Source organism: Mesoplodon mirus, assembly GCF_964341445.2.
Source record: "Mesoplodon mirus genome assembly, chromosome: 5".
Classification (NCBI taxonomy): domain Eukaryota; kingdom Metazoa; phylum Chordata; class Mammalia; order Artiodactyla; family Ziphiidae; genus Mesoplodon; species Mesoplodon mirus.
Window position 1 is genome coordinate 91,891,647 of NC_138980.1, and position 19,404 is coordinate 91,911,050.

Here is a 19,404-nt window from a genome sequence, read left to right on the forward strand (position 1 = left end):
TTCTTCCCTTCCTGTCTTCAGCTGACCTAGAGAGGACAAACATGCAAAAAACTTCACAATACCCATCAAGTGCCCAATAGGTGTGAGAGTTATTACATCACTGTCTTTTTCCAGACATTCCTCACAGTGCCTAGTGATTCTCATCCAGATACCCTCCAGGTTCCAGAACTTGCTACACTTGCAAATCATTTCACCTCTCTGGGCTTCAGTTTCCTTGCCTACAACGCAAAGTGATTGTCCTCTACATCATCTAATCCAAGGACTGTGGGTCCTACATGAGTCTTCCTCCTTTGAAACAAAGCATGCTCTGACTTGAGGATCTACAGTGCAATCTCCTACACTTTAAGGCTTACGTTTAAATGTACAGATATGAAAATGTTTTATGCCCTTTGCCTTGAAGACTTGAGCTGTATCTGTAACAGCACAGTAGCAATCCTAACATTTGAATTTGTATGATCTGTCTCGTATCGTTCTATTACTTTTTCCATAAATTATGATGTACGCTTCCTAGCATAATATCAGTGTCCTCATCTGGAAACTTGAATGGACATTTGAAATCATCTTGTGAACTTAAGGCATTCATGACAAGTATCTGAAGGGCTTTTTTAAAGTACAACATGGTAAAAACACAAATGCTATTAAAGAATACAGAGTAAAAATAAATCTCTCTCCCACTCCTGATTTCTGATTTCTTTTTTTGATTGTATTTTTATGTAATGGGAGCATATTACATGCTGCTGGCCCCCACCTCTGGCTTTTTTTTTTTCTTCCTTATACTATCTCTTGGAGATCATTCCATATTGACACAAATTTATCACATTCTTTTTTGTTTCTCCTCTCCACAATGCAGACTCTAATTGACCTGGGATCATATTCCAGCTCTGGAGGCCTGGGCAAGTCCTTGCCTCTGTCTTCTCACTTGTTACACTGAGAGTTACAGCACGCTTCTAAAAGGAATGAGGAAGATACTATCTGCATGTGCCTAGTACGCACACGGGCATGCAGTGATGCTCAGTGACTGCTGGTCATTAACATTACTCTGCCCTGTGGAGCTCCTCAGGGGATCTGACCTTTCAAGGCAGACGTGGTGGGACTATAGAATCGGACCAACACAACGTCAAATCCTGCCCTCAGATTTCTTCTAAGAGACACATGGTATTTCCTAGGGGTACACATCTATTATTTTATTAGGCAAGTTCCCTACTAATGGGCATTTACATAGTTTCCAGTCTCTGTGATGACAAACACAGCAACAGTCCTGCTCATATTGCAGAAGGGAGGTTGCTGATCTAACAGCTTATTGAGGTTGCGACTTGACTTATGAAATCACAGATCCACAGCCCCAGCTTCTGTTTACTCCTCATTCAACAACTCTCCTTCCCTCCCCGAGCCCTTTCAGCTTAGCCCTTTGTCTTCTGTTTCCATTGCCTGCCTGACATGAAACGTGGACTTGGATAGGCCTAGTACCTGATTACCTCAAATAGGGAAAACCACCTTACACAGAAGATGAAATGATTAACTATGTGAACTTTAAAACCAGCATACAATCTCATCACTATTATGGATTCACTGTAACGCGTTTGTTATTCCCGATTCATAGCCATATAGACTATCCCAGTGGTGCTAGAGCACCTGGAGAGTGGTGAGCACGCAGTGGGGGTAAAAATAAGGCGAGAAAAATGACTCCTCTGGGAAGTGGGAACAGGGTAAGTAGGACGATCCCCAACTCTGGCCTCCCAATACTGCCTGACAACAGCTGCCCTTGTGCACCCAGAGATCTTCAGGCAGGCAGGAAAGAAGAAACCTACACACAGGGGGCCCTTTGACTTGCCCACTTCCCTCATACTTGTTTATACCCAATCTTCTAGAATAAATCAGGGGTAACTGATGTCTTTCCAAAGCCCATTCTCTGCACTTGAATGACTCTCTCCACCCATCAATCACAAAAGGCCACACCTCCCTCATATAATTATATTATCCTCTGTATGTGAAGTTGATGCTATATGGTAAACATAATTCAAAGACTGTCAGGTGGACTCACAGGCTGGTCCACACTATGTATAGAAAGACTCCTTTTGATTTAGGAGAAAGAAACTGAAGTGTACCAAGCCCCTCCACGTTCTTGACACGATGCTGTGCCCAATGCAGACACCATCCCGCGTGACAACAACCCGTGAGGCAGGAGGTAATACCCCCACTGGACCCACAAAGAAACTGAGGCTCAGCCTGGTTAAGTGACTTCATCACATTGTACAGTTAGTACAGGGATGACTGAGGTTGAACCCAGATTTATCAGATGTAGCTCAGTCTGATATGCCAGTCTCTACTCACATAGCTTGCCTTTTGTCTGTGTTAAAAAAAAAAATTTTTTTTAATCTATTTTTCATCGCCACAAGCCAAGCTGGGTTTCTGCTGACCTCATGTCTGACACAATGTGCCAACCAGAGCAAGCACTCAATAAGTGATTATTACTCTCTTGACATTACTATGTCTCAGCAGCCCAGAGCTTTATACTACATCAAATTGATGGAACTGTACTTCGCTATGTCAAAGCATTTCTCTGTCTCTCCTGCTTTGGGCTACACCCAGCTCAGGTCACCAGTAAATGTCAGTCAGCTATCCACATGTGAATCATTTGCTAGGGGGTTCAGACCGGTGTGGCACCATCAACCCCTAGAGTTGGCCAACCGACCTACCAACTACAAAGTGTTCCTGCTGGGAGTCATGGAGTGTAGAACCTGACCTCCACAGGGGATGCTGCAGAATCCCATAGAGACCCCAGGACAGGTGGATCGGCCATTCATACCAGCTCTGTCAATCAGAAGTTCTCAAGAGACAGCCCTCAAGCCATACTGGGCCCTTAGGAATGTTTGATTTAGCACACAGAGACTTTCTTCAAAATGAAATCAATTGCCAAAACTTAAAATTCTGGAAAGTTTCTATAAATATCTAAATTTCATGCTTCCCTTAAGACAGTGGAAGATTGGCAACACTGGGTCCTCTCTCCTGCACAGAAACACTGGCTTGGCCTGAGCAGTAGCTCTCTGCTTCCAGACCAGGCACGAACCATCCTCACTCACAAGTCATTTTCAGGATCCCTCGGGCACTGTGTCTGCAGCGTCTTCCACAGATTCAGAGTGGGAATGCCAAAATGTCACCCGAACTGGCTTTTCAGTTGTCTGAAGACTACACCGCAACTATTTCTCTGTTCATCAGTATGATATGCTTAAGAACTCAAAATGCTGCATCAGACAATCACAGCATTGTTTATCCACTGTAAATGGTCTCACCCATTACTTTTCTTACAGCTAATTATGGATTATAGCTAAACATTCTGTCTTTACTGCTGTCTTCTTACAGCAGAAACTCTTTTCTGACAGGAACCCACCTACTTGAGCTGCCAAGAGCTTGTCAGAGAAAGGGCTGTACAAAATATGCACTTTTCCTTCCTGCCATCTCGCCTCCTGCTTTACCCACAAGCTCCTCTGCCGAGCAGATCTGGAGGAATGCTCTGGCTGCCTGCCCTGGCGCTGAACTCCTCTGGGGCGGGCAGAAGGCAGGCTGGGTGCAGGGCTCCTGACTCTGGAATGCACTTCCTCATAGAGGTGCCAAGGTCTAATCTTAGTGGATTCTAAACACAATGGCTTTTGAGCTACCAGGGCATTTATTATTCCTGACTGAGAAATGAAAACACTGGCTTTTTAAAGCTGCAGAGAACTGAGATGCAGGTTAAGGGCAGTAGTCACCAACTTTGACTGAATTATTTTAACTTCAGAAGAGATAAAATAACGTCTTCCAAAGTTACAAGTCATGTAGTATAAATTAATGATATAAACTAACAAAAAGCTAAAGTCTCCTTTCTATCACAACTTGTTTTTTGGTATCTATAAATGTTAAATGAGAGGTGAGAATTTATGCCAATGACTCTTGGAACTGTAGCTCTAAAGTTTTATTTTAGAGAGCCTACCAGAATTCAATTTATGAAAATTCATAGCTGGCCTCATTAGAGTTTTTTTTTTTTTAATCTATCTTCTTTTTCAACCACAACTCCATTTTTGCCAAACACAGTACAATCTAATAAAATAAACTTCTTCTATGTTTTAAAATAAGCTTTCTACCATTTTAATTGTCAACATTTTCTAATAAAAATTTAAGTAATTGTGGCAGGAATATTTAGTAAGGTAATACTTTTGTTTCTCTTTGGTCAATAAAAAATAATTAGAAAAAAAAACCCTACTGTTTCGAGCTATTGTTCCTTTCCTGCCCAGCCACCCATGAACGAATCTCAGGAACAGGGAGCTTTGGAGCAAGGAGGCTGCTCTGGAGCTGAGAGTGTGGGAATCAGAAGTGACAGGGCTGGAGGAGCTGCCTGGAGCGGCAGAAAAGGCTTGGTGGGGAAGGAGATGGAGGCTTGAGGGCTACAGCAACCTAGGGACCTACAGGCCACTCCCTCACAGCATCCTCCCCTCCACCACCCACCACAGCAGAGTCTTAAAGGGGCAGGTTTGACCCTAAGCACTGGAGGCTCCCAGGCTTACCAATAACCCCTCCCCTCTCATACTCACAGTGGCCCAGATTCACACAGAATTGCCCTGCTTCATGGGACCTGCTGGGTGGGATAAGGAGCACAGAGTGACTGATGTAGGTGAAGACAAGAGCGCCCTCTTCAATCGTTCCACTCCAAGTCTGAGCCCCACCATGACCTTAGAGACTGGGTCTCTCTACCAGCTGGGTTCAACTGAGGCTCAAAGCAGAGTACATTTGAATTACAGGAAAAAGAATATGTAACATTCAGGGACTTCCCTGGTGTCACAATGGTTAAGAATCCACCTCCCAATGCAGGGGGCATGGGTTTGACCCCTCGTCGGGGAACTAGATCCCACATGCATGCTGCAACTAAGCGTTTGCATGCCACAACTAAGGAGCCCATGAGCCGCAACTAAGGAGCCCACCTACCGCAACTGAGACTCAGCACAACCAAAAAAAAAGAATATGTAACATTCAAATAAACATAGAACAATATTATCCCTGCCCCCAGAGCATTCTTTTTGTTGTTGTTGTTTTGTTTTTTGCGGTACGCGCGCCTCTCACTGTTGTGGCCTCTCCCATTGCGGAGCACAGGCTTCGGATGCACAGGCTCAGTGGCCATGGCTCATGGGCCTAGCCGCTCCACGGCATGTGGGATCTTCCCAGACCGGGGCACGAACCCATGTCCCCTGCATTGGCAGGCGGACTCCCAACCACTGTGCCACCAGGGAAGCCTGAGCATTCTTCATATGTGCATGATAGCAACTGAAATAACTCTGCATCATAGGCATTGCTAAATGGTCCTTCCCCACCCAGGACAATCATGCTGTCAAGGGCAGGGTCATCTCTGGGTCCCCAGAACACATCACAGTTTTGTGGAACACAGGCTTGAAAAGTAATTCAACATCAAAGTGAAATGTACACACAGCAGTCTCAGTTTTTAAACAAAGCACTGTATGATCCTCTTTTTTGAGTAAAAATTATAAAAATATACCATTGTTTAAAATACATACAATAAATCAGCCTGAATACTTAGAGATATCACTACAAAAATATTCACTTTAGTTACATTTATATTTTTCAAATTTTGAAACAGCTTAAATATCTAAAAACTAACGACTGGTTGAATAAATTATGTCACATCAATGCATCTATGCAGCAGAAAATTATTTGGACATTCAAATGGTGCTATATAAGAACACTTAAAACTTGTTAGATCATATTCATGATATGTTATTAAATAAAAAAGTAAATAAAAACACCGCTATACCTTTTTTGCAGAAAAGATATGCAAACGACCAGAAGGCTATATAAAATAGTGTTAGCGCTAAGAGAATGGAACTGAACATGAAAGATATTCTTTTTGCAGGGGAGGGGGAGTTCTGAGGCTCCTCAATTTCCTAAAGCGAGGATGTATTTTTATAATAGTAAAAGCATAACATGTGCTGCATTTTTTAAAAGATTCTCAGCCTGATGCTGAGAGGCTGCCCTCGAGCACTCTGGGCTGTGCATTATCCATCTCCTCAGCCTCCACCCTAGAGGGAGTGTGTTTTAATACAACACTAGTGGGAGGGGAGACAGACGCGAGGGCTCAGTACAGTTCCAGGCTACTCTGTGAAAACTGCATTTGGCTGGATCTACAGAAGCCAGGAGAGAAACAAAAACAAAACCCCTTGTCCCTAAATAGATCAGCTTCTGGAATTTCGGCTTCCAAGGAGAGACAGACAGACAGACACAATGTTACAGAGGCAGATATTTTTCTAAGAGCACATGAGGAGAGGAAAAGGAACAACCTGAGCAGGTCTGTGTAAAAAGCACGTGTGATTCCAGCATCTCAAGTGGAAAGAAATGTTGATTTGACACGAGGAATGCTTTTGATATTCTTGGCTGGTCTCAGAATAATTTCATGAGGCCTGGTGTTTAAGAAATAGCAAAGTATCTGAAAGTTTGCTTATCAATTATACCACATTGCACTTGATCCAAATGGGATTTAAGACTGATCATATTCAAAGATAATCACAAAATATTAAGATATTAAATATTAAAGCTGGAATTTCTGTCCTAAGCCACCTGCTTATTATGTAATCTTGGCCAAATTACCTTTATAATCTTAGTTTCCTCATCAGCTAAATGGGGATAATATTACTTATGTGGCAGGTAACCCAATGCAAAATTAAATCATGTCTTATTTTTGCCACTGTAGAACCATCAGAAAGAATTTAATTTCCTCTCAGCCCAGTGACAGGAGGGGACCTACAATCAGATTTAATTTCACTTTAGAAACTGTAAGTCAGGTGACATTCTCACAGCCAGCAGCAGTGAAGCAAACTCAAAACACGTTCCTCATAGGCTTGTCATGAGGGTTAAATGAAACAACAGCTGTCATAATGCTTTGCCAACTGTCATGCGATGTTCAGATGTTATTTTTTTATTAGTTATCTATTTTATACATATTAGTGTATTCATGTCAATCACAATCTCCCAATTCATCCCACCACCACCCCCAGATGTTAATTATTATTATTAAAAATTCCATTCTCTTCATACAATATGGCAGAAAGAGCCAGGAGATCTGGCCTCTCATCCCAGCCCCACCCCTTTCTAGCTACTGGAACCATGTCTTCCTCATCTGTAAAATGGGAACGTAGTGTCTGCCTTGCCTTACCTCACAGGATTACTGGGAGGCTCAAGTGAAATAATATATGTGAAAAGCCCGTGGAGAGTGTTAGACAAGGCTGATCTGTAAGCAAGCCACAAACCAAAGTCAGTAAGATCACTTTAGAGTAAAATTCCGTGAGCTCTGAACACTGAACATGGATTAAAACTGACTGATGAGGTGGTTTATTAAAGAAGTGGTGTGCATTAAAAACAAAAAATCTGAATAACCCAAACGTCCATCAATAGTAGAATGAATAAGAAGCTGTGATACAACAGAAAACTCACTGCAAGAAAAATGAATGCACTTTAGTATATATTACGTATAACACTGATAGAAGCAAGACACAAAGGAACACACCCCTTGATTCAATTATATTATGTTTTAAAAATAGGCAAAACAAACTACTTTGTTCAGAGAAGGCTACATAAGTAGTAAAATTATAGTGAAAAGTAAAGAAATAATTACCACGTAGTAGACAGAGGTTTTCACTGGTTGGGGAGGGAGGAGAAGGTGAGGATGTGACCAAGCAAACAGCAGGGACTTCTGGGGCTGCAGGCTATGTTAAATTGTGTGTGTGCGTGCATGTGCATGCCCGCGTATATATTTATATATGTATATAAACACACATACACTTATGTGTATGTGCATAGGTATATAGTAGGTATACTTTATGCACTTTATTATAGTTCACAATAAAAGACCAACGATAACAAAAAACTAAATTCTTTACAGACTGTTATGTCAATGGTATTTTTTTTAAGACTTCTGCCAAAGACTTTGTTTCAATTCCAACCTCAGCTACACCAAACTAAGAAATTACGCAGTTGAGGTTTTATTTAATCCCTTCAAAAAAGAGTTATTAAGTATAGTCATTAAGCAGGCTATGGTGATTCAACTTGCTTACCTGCCTGCTTATTAATAATTTCTGATTGCATGGACATTTTCTGTGTCAAATTAAAAATTCTACTGTTAACAATTAAAAACCTCCAGGGCTACAGTCACCACTTAAGTGTATGTTACACCAGGAGCCTAAAAGGAAACACAAGGTTACAACGAGGAGTTGGGGGCTCTGTGACTTACCGCCTGGCTGTGTTGGTGCTATTCTCTTAGGGTAAGTCTTGCTTCGACTTCTTGCCACATTCTGATCTGGCCGGGGAAGTTGAATAGAAAGATCTCGACTCATTTGCAATGCTGTCCTGCCACTTGAAAAAACAACATTTTGAGTAACACAGGTAAAACCACACAGCCACAAAATTACACCACAGCTCATGGAGAATATCTGCAGTGTATGGAGAGAAGAAAAAACACAGATTCACACAGGTTATAAGTATATAGGGCTTTCAATTGATTCTCACTGCAATGTTAACCAAGGAACTAATAAACTCTAATAGGAAAGATTTAGGTGAGACAGAAGTGCCAACTGAAGAATGTCGCTCGCCATCTGGTTCTACAAGAATGAAGTCACTAGCCACTAAAGTTGCTGACCTTCAATACACTCTGAAAGGAGCTCAGGACAGAGAGCAGGAATGAGGCTGGGAAAAAGTGGCCGAACAGGCCTTCAGATAGTTAGGAGTTTTCAGGAGAAAATTTTATGAACCCAGTTTCTTGCACCTTCTCATACTTAGAAAAGCGCTAAAAGCATTAACGGAGACATCTGCTCTTCGTGACTAGAAGCAACCTTCTACAGAGGTGTGTGCTTGACTGCACGCATTCCCTTAGGAGCAGTTCCTCAGAGCTGAGAGGTTCTCTCTCAGCCTCTAGTCCTCAGTAAGCCCCAGATAAAACTGAACTCAACTCTCATGTTGCGCTTTTTTTCCTCAGCCAACACAAGGAAGATCTTTCAGAGGGAGAACCAGGAAAGAAAGGATTTATTAAAGGAGAAGTTAGGTTTTGATTTAAGTAGAATGATAGGCTAGAAATAGAGGATGCTGATGGTCTTCCAGCTCTACAACTAAATAGTAAAGAAATTGTGTTGGGCTAAACTACAGAAGGCAATGATTCTACGTGAATCAACACATCCCCGTGCTGTACTTATAAGGCAAGTCATAGAGCCTCCCCAATTGGACCACTGTGTGTGATTTCACTCTGAACTCTGTGACACAATCAACCATTGATTACGCCCACTTCACCTGAGTCAGGTGAAGGATATGACTTGATATGAGGAATTAAAATGACAGGTTCCATCCATGAGTGTATGTACTTCATATTCAAGACTTCATGGAAAGCAGGGGGAGGGGAGGGAGTAGGGGGCAAACTGTGAGAGGTTTTCTTTCACTTGAAATTTAACTACTTTTTTTTTCCTTATATATAATGAAAATATATAAAAATCTAATAATGTTATTTGATAAGAAAATTATCATTTACCAGCTTTCAGTTTGCTGTTTTCTTTTACATATTAAGGTATTGTTAACAGACAAGTTCTGAAGAATGGGTTCAAATCCAGCGATGTCATATCCTAGCTCTCTGACCTTGGGAAACATTACTCAAACTCTCTGTGTTTCCATTTCCTCATTACAAAAGTAAGAATAATACCAATGACCACTTCATAGGCTTATTATGAATGTTAAGTATTAATATTTATACATTTTCTAGAACAATGCCAGGCACATAAAAATATTATATAATTATTTACTAAATACAAGTAAATAATTTTTTTAAAATAATCAATTTGAGAATATTTCTACAGTTTTAACTATTTGTTTTAAAGGTAGTACATAAGGTAACACAAATAGCAACATCTCTCCCCTGAAAATCTTTAAAAAATTCTATACAGAGAACAAAATTCCACTATTAGAAATGGTTTGGGGCTTCCCTGGTGGCGCAGTGGTTGAGAGTCCGCCTGCTGATGCAGGGGACGCGGGTTCGTGCGCTGGTCCGGGAAGATCCCATATGCCGCGGAGCGGCTGGGCCCGTGAGCCATGGCCGCTGAGCCTGCGCGTCCGGAGCCTGTGCTCTGCAACGGGAGAGGCCAGGGCAGTGAGAGGCCCGCGTACCGCCAAAAAAAAAAAAAGAAATGGTTTGGAGTATGAAGATAACATCTACTTACAACAAACTTACTCTAAGACTTGGGTAGTATGTACTTCATTGCATAGAGGAAAAAATATTTGCCCTAAAAACATAACCCAATAATATGTGGACCACTGAGGCATTTTATAATGAGATTTTACTTTATTATTCAATTTTTCCTCATGGTTTCTCTCTCAGGAAGAAATGAAAAATGGGAAAATCATATCACAAGATTCACAAAACTGAAGTCCGGAAACATAAACTGATCTGGCACAGGCTGTACGGGACCTGGGTCCAGAACAAGCTTTCTGCCCTCCAGCTGGTCAGTGTGGTACAGCTTGGCAGCCTGGGAAAAGGGACAGAGTGCAGAGCCATTGGGTTTAAAGCTACAAGCCCAGGTTAAAACGCAGCTCTGCAATAAGTGTGTGGTCTCCAGCCGATTATTTTTTAAATCTCCTAGAGCCTCATTTTCCTTATTTATACTTGTTCAGACTATTTCCTAGCAGAAATACTCCTGTACAGTATTCTTAGTATTTTCTTGTAGCAAAAAGCACTTGATAACTGTAGAGATTTTCAGGGTCGGTGTAAGAGCTCCTACACATCCGGTGCCTCTCCATAGTGACAGGACAGAGCATTGTCCCCAGGATCGCCCACTTCCCTGCCCCTCACACTGTGGCACACATACTCCCATCCTATGATGAGAGGAGGCACTGCCAGCAGCCCTTCAGCTTCAAAGTGAGGATACAATCGGCCATCAGTGGGGTAGAGGGAAGAGAACAAGAGGAAAGACACCTGGGTTCAAATCCCAACTTTGCCACTTACTAGTTAAAGGTCTTTAGTTCAGTTACCTTACTTCTGGGGGGGCTCATATTTCTTGTCCACACAAATGAGCATATGATACCTCCTTTGATGGGTCACTGAATGGATTTAATAAAGTAACACAGGTGAAAGTACCTGACACAAAGGAGGTTCTCAGGAGAACTTGGTCTCTCTTCCATAGTTCAAGAAATGTGGAAAGCTCATGTGATTTAAGTTCTACAAGAAGGTCATCAGGGTTCCTGAGGGGTGGTTCTTAGGTCTAAGTGTCATTTCTAGGGTATAACTTCTACACAACTCATTCATTCATCAAAACCAGGAGTCCCCTACAAACTTAACAAAAGGTAGAGGCAAGATTAGTTTTTAAGGGGCTCAGAGAAAGAGAGAGCAGTGTGTAACGAAATATTTAACCAAAGATTTAATCAATCTCTATTTCAGATTATTGGTAACTGATAATAAAGCAACAAAAGAAGTCAACTGTCAGATTTAAGCTCAGCCTTTTCCCCAAAATTTAAATTTTGAAAGGATTGCCTGTCACATTTCACTAAAATTATCTAATTTTCCCCTCTTAAGTAATGACTAGTTTTTCTGTTGGACTCTCCTTGGTATTCTGCAAGCCCTAAGATGCAAGAGAGAAAGTAAAGACTAGAATTCTGTCTTTCTCTATTACATACATCCCACTATAAACATATATACAATTATACACACAGACACCCACACTCACACACTGCAGCCACTGGTAATGCTGTTCGTTATCCCCCATGCTCTAAAAGCCTACAGGGTAAAGGAAGGAGCTACCTATGTTTCCAGAGCTCTTCCTTCATTCCAAGATATCTCCAGAATGTCTCAAAATAAAGGAACAGGCATATGATGTTTATTAAAGTTTGGTTGTTATTACTCTTTTGCCAATTAACAGTCCATGTGCTGGCGACCACCCAGCAGTCAGAGACCCATCTCTGCGTAAGCCTGGCTCTGGGCAGTGGGATGAAACACCTTTCTTTCAGAGATGGTGTAATGTTAGTGCTTCCTACATACAGACACTGAGATTTGGATTTCATTAAGACTTACCAAGCAGTTAACACCAGCCACAAAACTGAACAGATTTAGCAGAGCTTCCAATTTGCAAAGGTTATCTTTAATTACTTTTGTGAAAGAAATGATACTCAATATGCAAAATCCAATAAGTTTCTAATAATAATTCCCAGTAACCACAGCATTTGCATTTAATAAATTTGAGAAATCAGGTATGGGTAAATTTGTAGAAACCAACTATAGCATACATTAAACAGTATAATTACATTTTTAACAGAATATTAAGACAGATGCTTTTTCACCAGCTTCATTTCAGTGACAGAGACAGATTTACACATTCACTCTATAACCCTTGAAATGTGTTATGCCCCAACTGGAAGAACAGCCCAAATACTGACTATAGCTGTTTTTCTCAATATAAAAGTAAATACTCTTTCCTTAAATTCCTGTAATTATATCACTATCTAGGGAAGAACCTTGATAACCTGAAGTTTAAATTTTTAGATTTCAATGAATACTTTCCTACAAATATCAAGAACATCTATAACACAATAATGCTTAAGTGTTATTTTAAGTCAGCTAATGAGCAAATATCCAAGTGAATAATATGTAAAGATTAATGCACTGAACATTTAATATTTATCACTCCTTTATTGATAATCTCTGGCTGCAAGCAAGACAAAAAAAGTGGTTCATCAAAGAGAGGAATTAAAATCTGGCATATCATTATCTTGCAAACACTTCACCTGGTTTCTTTTTTAAGTCTCCTAAGTAAGCATTTCATTTGGTGATGTCTCCAGTGGAACTGACAGAACACTGTCCCACCTGCCGAGTGCCATTTCTGCACCCTGCTTGAGTTTTATAGGGCCTGGGACCGCCTTACTGCCTGAATAATACTGTAGCTCTCTGAAGGCAGAGATGGTGAGATCTAATTCTTTGTACCCCTGGGTACCTAACACCCTGCTTTCCACATCACAGGCTCTCCACTTAACAGAACGAACTGAAACAAAACAAATTCTTTTTCAAAACACAGAAGGCTCCCATTTTCAAAAAGACCCAGGCACCTGCCTGACTGCTGGACAATCAGGTTTTTCCTGCAACATGCTAACAGTCTGACTAATGGTTAAAGGAAAGGGCTCTGGAGTTCGACTGCCAGGGATTGGACCCCACTTTACTGCTTCCTAGCTGGGTTTCCCTGAGAAGTGACTTGTCATCTCTGAGCCTTAGTTTCCTCACATATTAATGAGGATAACATTAATAAGACTGCAATGATTAAATGAAGCAATAAATGGAATACATTTAGCACAATACATGGCACTTAGTAACTGCTCTGTAAAGTTAAGATATACTTGCTAGCATTACTATATGTAGGCACTATGCTACAGAAAACATTTGATTTGATCCATAATATAAAGCAGGGGTCCCCAACCCCCGTGGCCTGTTTAGGAACCGGGCCACACTGCAGGAGGTGAGTGGTGGGTGAGAGAGCAAAGCTGCATCTGTATTTACAGCCACTCCCCATTGCTTGCATTACCGCCTGAGCTCCACCTCCTGTCAGCATTATGGTGAGTTGTATAATTATTTCATTATATATTACAATGTAATAATAGAAATAAAGTGCACAATAAATGTAATGTGCTTGAATCATCCCGAAACCATCACCACCCAACCCCTCCCCATCCATGGAAAAACCGTCTGCCACGAAACTGGTCCTTGGTGCCAAAAAGGTTGGGGACCACTGATATAAAGAATACATTGTGTTACAATAGGGGAACAACTGAATGTCCCAAGAATACCAAAAAACTACTATTCAGAATATCTACTTTGTTTCATAATCACAACATAATTAAAGATAAGTGATAATTGGATCAAAATGAATTTCTGAAGATAATAAGCTCTACTACATTCTAAAAACCCTAAGCTTAATCTAGCTAATGTAGAATTTAAATAATTAAACCTAGAAAATCATTTTTGTCAAGACAGTTTAATAGACTGTTATTGCTTATCAAATTCATTGGCACTGTGGAAAAATAAGGAAAAAATTAGATCACAAACTTTAATGTACATGCATGTATGTGGACAGCTGCATTAAATATTTATTCATACACACCCCACACACACCCCAGAGGGAAAAAAATGCCATTTACCTGTACCGGTGCTTATAACTCAGGGATCCAAACTTGCTGAGTTTTCTTGACAATGAATTTGATTCATTTTCTGGCATTCTAATGAATTTTTAAAAGAAAATTAGATAGAGACTCACAACTATACTTATGCAACACTTGAGCAAAAGCTGTGTAGAAATATGTAACAGTGCAACACTGCTTAACACAGTCAAAATATTTTATTCATTCTACATATCAGCAGGAATAATAATTGATTATTTTTAAGCTAATACTTGACATTCTAGTACTTTATATCTGTATCATGTCAAAACACTCATACTTCCTGAAGACTATCAGATACATCACTGCCCACACAAGGAAGCTTTCATTGTGAATCAATTTAATTTCTCTACTAAATTATCTTGGGAACTTTTGTCACTACATTGATTTACCCAAGCCAAGGTTCTCAGGGCAGTTGATTGCATCTGATGGGGCGGCTCACTCTTCTTTGTACTTTCCATTCCAGGGTACCTTCCACACACACCTCTACATGCAGTTCCTAGGCCCAGCCCCACTAGACGAGAGGCAATGCCTCAGACCTTTTGGGCTCTATCCCTCTCTATCTCCACAACGGACATGGGTCATTTTATAAGGCTACTTCTCTAGCATCATGCTATTTGGGGAAACCGTTCCATGCAAATCAAACAAGAATAAGGGGAAGAGTTAATCTAGCTTTAAATTTAAAAACCAAAAATAGAGTTTCAAGTATTATCTGATAAAATTGAGTTTTATCTTTACACCATAAGGATGTGACACAAACAGTATCCCCACAACCCAATGGTCAATTCTCTACCCTCATCTTACATGACCTCCCAGGAGCATGCAATGCAGCTGCTAGCTCCTTATTCACTAAGGCATTTTTCTTTCTCATATTCCATTTTCCCATACCCTACTGCTTACTTCTGCTCATACTCCCCAGCTGGCTCTTCCTGTCCTCTAAATGCTGGGAGGGTCCCACAGCTCAGTCCCTGGCTTTCTGCTCCTCTCTCTTCACTTTTTCCACAGGTGACCTCATCCAATCCCCTTTGCCTTAATACCTACGAAATTTATATGACCAACCTTGGTCTATCCTGTATGCCTTGTATACCCAGCCACCCATTCCATACCTCCAAGCTAACAGTCATTTCAAATTTAGTATGTCCACAGTAGAACACTTAATTTCCACCAATACCAAAGCTGCACTTTTATTACATAAATGTCAAAAGCAATTGTCCTTGACGCTTTCTTGTAGCATGAGCAAAGAAAATATCTATATATGTGTGTGTGCATGTAAAAATGTTAATAAAAGAGAAACACTGTAAATTTCTTCTTGTAGACATGATAGAATTCTTGTTACAAAAACAAATGCACATCAAAAAAATTAAAAAAAACAAAAACAAATGCAATTTTCATTTATTAGGACAATGAACAAAGGTTTCACATTAACATACCTAAAAAATGTATGATGTTCTACACTACACTTCCAAAGATGCTTGCAAGCAGTTTTACTCCGAGCTTCAAAAAAGAATGAGGTTTCATTGCACTGAGAGAGAAAAAGAGAGAGAATATAAATTACAGACCACAACATTCTTCAGATGACAGCCACCCTTCTAGGTACCAAAAATCCAAGTAAGCAGAGAAATTATTGTTAACACATTAAAAAAATAATTATCTCTTGATAAAAATACAAAATATAAGTTCCATGTAAATCTTAGTGCCATCACCTTTATTATCTTCTTCTACATCACCCCATGACCATGGATAATCAGAGTGATGGCCCTGAAGCACTGCAAACTCTTCTGTCATCAATGGGCACCAAAACAGGAAAAATACTGACCGTGTGAAAATCAACTCCCAAAAAAAAGAAGACACCCATAAACCCAGTTTTTAACTGTATGTTTTTCAGGGATGTACAGGCCACGCTTAAACTAAAGAATCTCAAGAGGGGTCTCTGGGAGGTGTGACCACCACAGCAGTGTAATCTGGGAAAGTTAAATAATGTCTCAGGACTGAGTTTCTCCATTCTGCATCAAGTTATTGGGGGAAATAAATTAAATGACATGACAGATGTGAAGTTCCATATATTAGGTATACAATTAATTTTAACTATCATTTTAATCTCGCAGGTACTTATCTGTTTTAATACATAAGAAACAAAGGCAATATTAGAGGTAATTTTAACTGTGCAGGAAAAGATACTATTTTTTAAAGTGACTGAATAGGAAAACAAGCAAAATACAGTATCCATATTAAAATAATAATAAACCACAAGCTCTGTGAAGTTATATAATTGTTAACTTAGTCTCAAATAAAAACCAAACTCAAGTCACAAATGCAGAAGTGCCCCTGGAATAAGGTTTCCATGGATCCATAAACACAAAGTTGTCAATGCAGAAGAATAACTGAAACGATTCCTCCTCCTATACACACACTTTTAACAAGGACAGAACATTTATATGCATGAAATTTCTCCCAAGTCCACCTAGAATGAGGCTGTCTAATTTAGGAGCTTATTTGCAAAATGAAAGGGTGTGATGGAAACTGAGCCAATATATACATGTTACAGCAAGGCTTTATAATTCCAAAACCTTGTGAGGTGGAGGAAGGAACTTAGGGCAAGTCCCAGGTTTCTAAGTTGAGTGCTGCTAAGTAGTAAAATACAGCAAGTGGAAAAAAGTTGGGGAATTGGATGAGGGGGCGAATGGACATTAAGCTCAGGCTATTTTGATTCTGAGATGCCCATGGAACTAGGAACTCAACACGCCTAATGGGCCAGTAAACATGCAAGGGTAGAGCTGAGGAGAGAGGTCGTATCTGCTGGCACAGATAATTTCACCTGAGAATCTAAAACAGATTGCTCAGGGAGAGAGCACAGAGTGGATAAGGGTGGAATCACAGTGAAGATGCTTGTGAAGGTGAAGTGAGAGAGGTCAAAAGGGACCTCAAGGCAATGGTGTCAGAGAGGCTGGAGGAGAGTGCAAGTCTCAAGTGACCCAGAAAAGTCGCAGGGCTTGAAAAGAGGTCACTGAATTTTATGGGGACAAATCTTCAGTGGCTTTCGTGAAAGGGGTAAGGATTACAGAATTAGAGGTGATGAAGAAAAAGTGATCAATTCAGAAAGTGTTTGTCTCAAAAGCAAAAGAAACTAGGGGGGAGGTGAGGAGGAGGGGGTGCAGAGGAAATCACAGAACATCCTTGGAGGCAGGGTGAGAAACCAAGCCTCCTGTCAGGAAATGGGAACGCTTAGAGGGGAATTTGTCTTCTTTTACTTTTCCTTTTTAAATATATACACATGGTACAAACACCAAAAGTTACCAAAGTGGATAACACAATTCTAACTCAATCTCCCTCCTACCACTGTCCCCAATTCCCCTCCTCAGAGGCAACCACTATTAAGAGTTTGTCATATAACATGCCGGTGTTTTAAAGTCACTGGATTATCCGAATATATAATACACAGGTCATTAATTTTAAGACAATTTTGCTTCTGGTTGTGTATCAGGATAAATAAGATAAAGCCAGTACATGGGACTTCCCTGGCGATCCAGTGGTTAAGACTCCAGGCTTCCACTGTAGGGGAATGGGTTCGATCCCTGGTAGGGGAACTAACATCCAGCAAGCCTCACCAAAAAAAAACAAAAGAAGAAGCCAGTACAGGACAGGCTGCTCTTCCGCTCCCCAATCTACCACCTTCCTTAGTATATGCACCCATCTCCCTGTCAACAACTGAAACACAAAGTGTGTTAGGACTAACGTACTGGGCATTGTCACTGACAAGAAATGGTGGCTACTAATGACTATTCTGTGACACTGACACCTTCACATTTTAGCAAGAGCATCCACAAATAAGGTGGAATTGACATACTAAATCAAATTTTCACAAAGTGATTTAATTACATATATCATCCAGATTTCCAAAAGTGGAGGAGAAACAAAAAAATGTTCAAACTTGAAAACAAAGTAAATCTCCTTATACTTTTCTAGGACTGGTTTTCACTTTATTCGTCACAGAAACATCTGTATTCTTCTGCTTTTAAATAGAGACCTGGTTACAGGAAATCTAACTTTTAATATATTTTTTAAAACTACCATCACCTAATGAAAGGATAAAAGGTATTTAAGGTCCAACCAGAATTGGGTTTTCTCAAGTTTCTGTGGATACAAATATATTTAAGGAACAAAAGAGCCTCCCACAGGCTCCTTAATTACTTCTGCCCTGTGGAAATGACAAATATAAACTCATTCCCCCATTCATACAGGGCTTTAACACCAGCTGCCAGGTTTTTGTCCCATTGTTAGCAGAATTATTCAAATACTAAAAGGCAAGTTAACATAAATAAAAAAAGAGCCAGGTATTCGGAATAAATTCTGTGTGTTTTTGCCACATACAATAACTGCTGGCGTAAATGTAACTGATGCGGCATTCAAATGTCTTTCTTTTTTTTTTTTTTTTTTTTTTTTTTTTTGCGGTACGCGGGCCTCTCACTGTTGTGGCCTCTCCCATTGCGGAGCACAGGCTCCGGACGCACAGGCTCAGCGGCCATGGCTCACGGGCCCAGCCGCTCTGTGGCACGTGGGATCCTCCCGGACCGGGGCACAAAACCACGTCCCCTGCATTGGCAGGCAGACTCTCAACCTCTGCGCCACCAGGGAAGCCCAATGTTTTTCTTTTTGAAACTCTGCTACCTACTAAACTTCTTCTAAAGGGACATGGACAATTAGCACCTTTCCATTTGTTCACACAAAGACAAGTAGCTGCTTAGCTTCAGAAGTTCATTTCAACCTATCACTAAAATACTTTATCCAAGCAACCAATGCTTGCTTTTGGCAAAATTCCTCAAACACCTTCATAGTTTTGGTCATTTTATGCCAGAAGCAAAGCTATGGTCTGAATCTATTTCTTTTTCTTTTATAAAGAGATCAAGCTTAAGTCACCTCTAACTCAGATATCACGTGGGGCTTCATCACACTGTGGATCTCTAGGTAAACTGGGCTCAAAGTCCCAATTCCATCATTTGTAAGAATTCAGGACCTAGATTATATGGACAAATTCCCAACCTAACTCCCTCTGTTCTTCTCACTCTTTTCCCATCTTTGCTGGTTATGTTTCTCTTTGCAGCCTTGAAGAAATCAATCTACTTTAGCCTGGCTTCTCTGAAGTGTCTTAAGTTTACTGACAGGGCCATGGAGGGGCTCACACTACAAGATGCACAGCAGCTA

General features: G+C 40.5%; 1 protein-coding gene across 1 annotated transcript in view; it reads right to left on the reverse strand.

Moving 5' to 3' along the window:
* EPB41L4A (erythrocyte membrane protein band 4.1 like 4A) overlaps positions 1 to 19,404 on the reverse strand; it is a gene marked incomplete at its 5' end in the record, with an annotated part of 172,130 nt that overhangs the window by 63,844 nt on the left and 88,882 nt on the right. Inside the window, 3 exons of the mRNA XM_082623302.1 lie at positions 8,267 to 8,388; positions 14,188 to 14,265; positions 15,636 to 15,727. Of these exons, the coding sequence (XP_082479428.1) occupies positions 8,267 to 8,388; positions 14,188 to 14,265; positions 15,636 to 15,727 (292 nt within the window). The remainder of the gene's footprint in view (positions 1 to 8,266; positions 8,389 to 14,187; positions 14,266 to 15,635; positions 15,728 to 19,404) is intronic.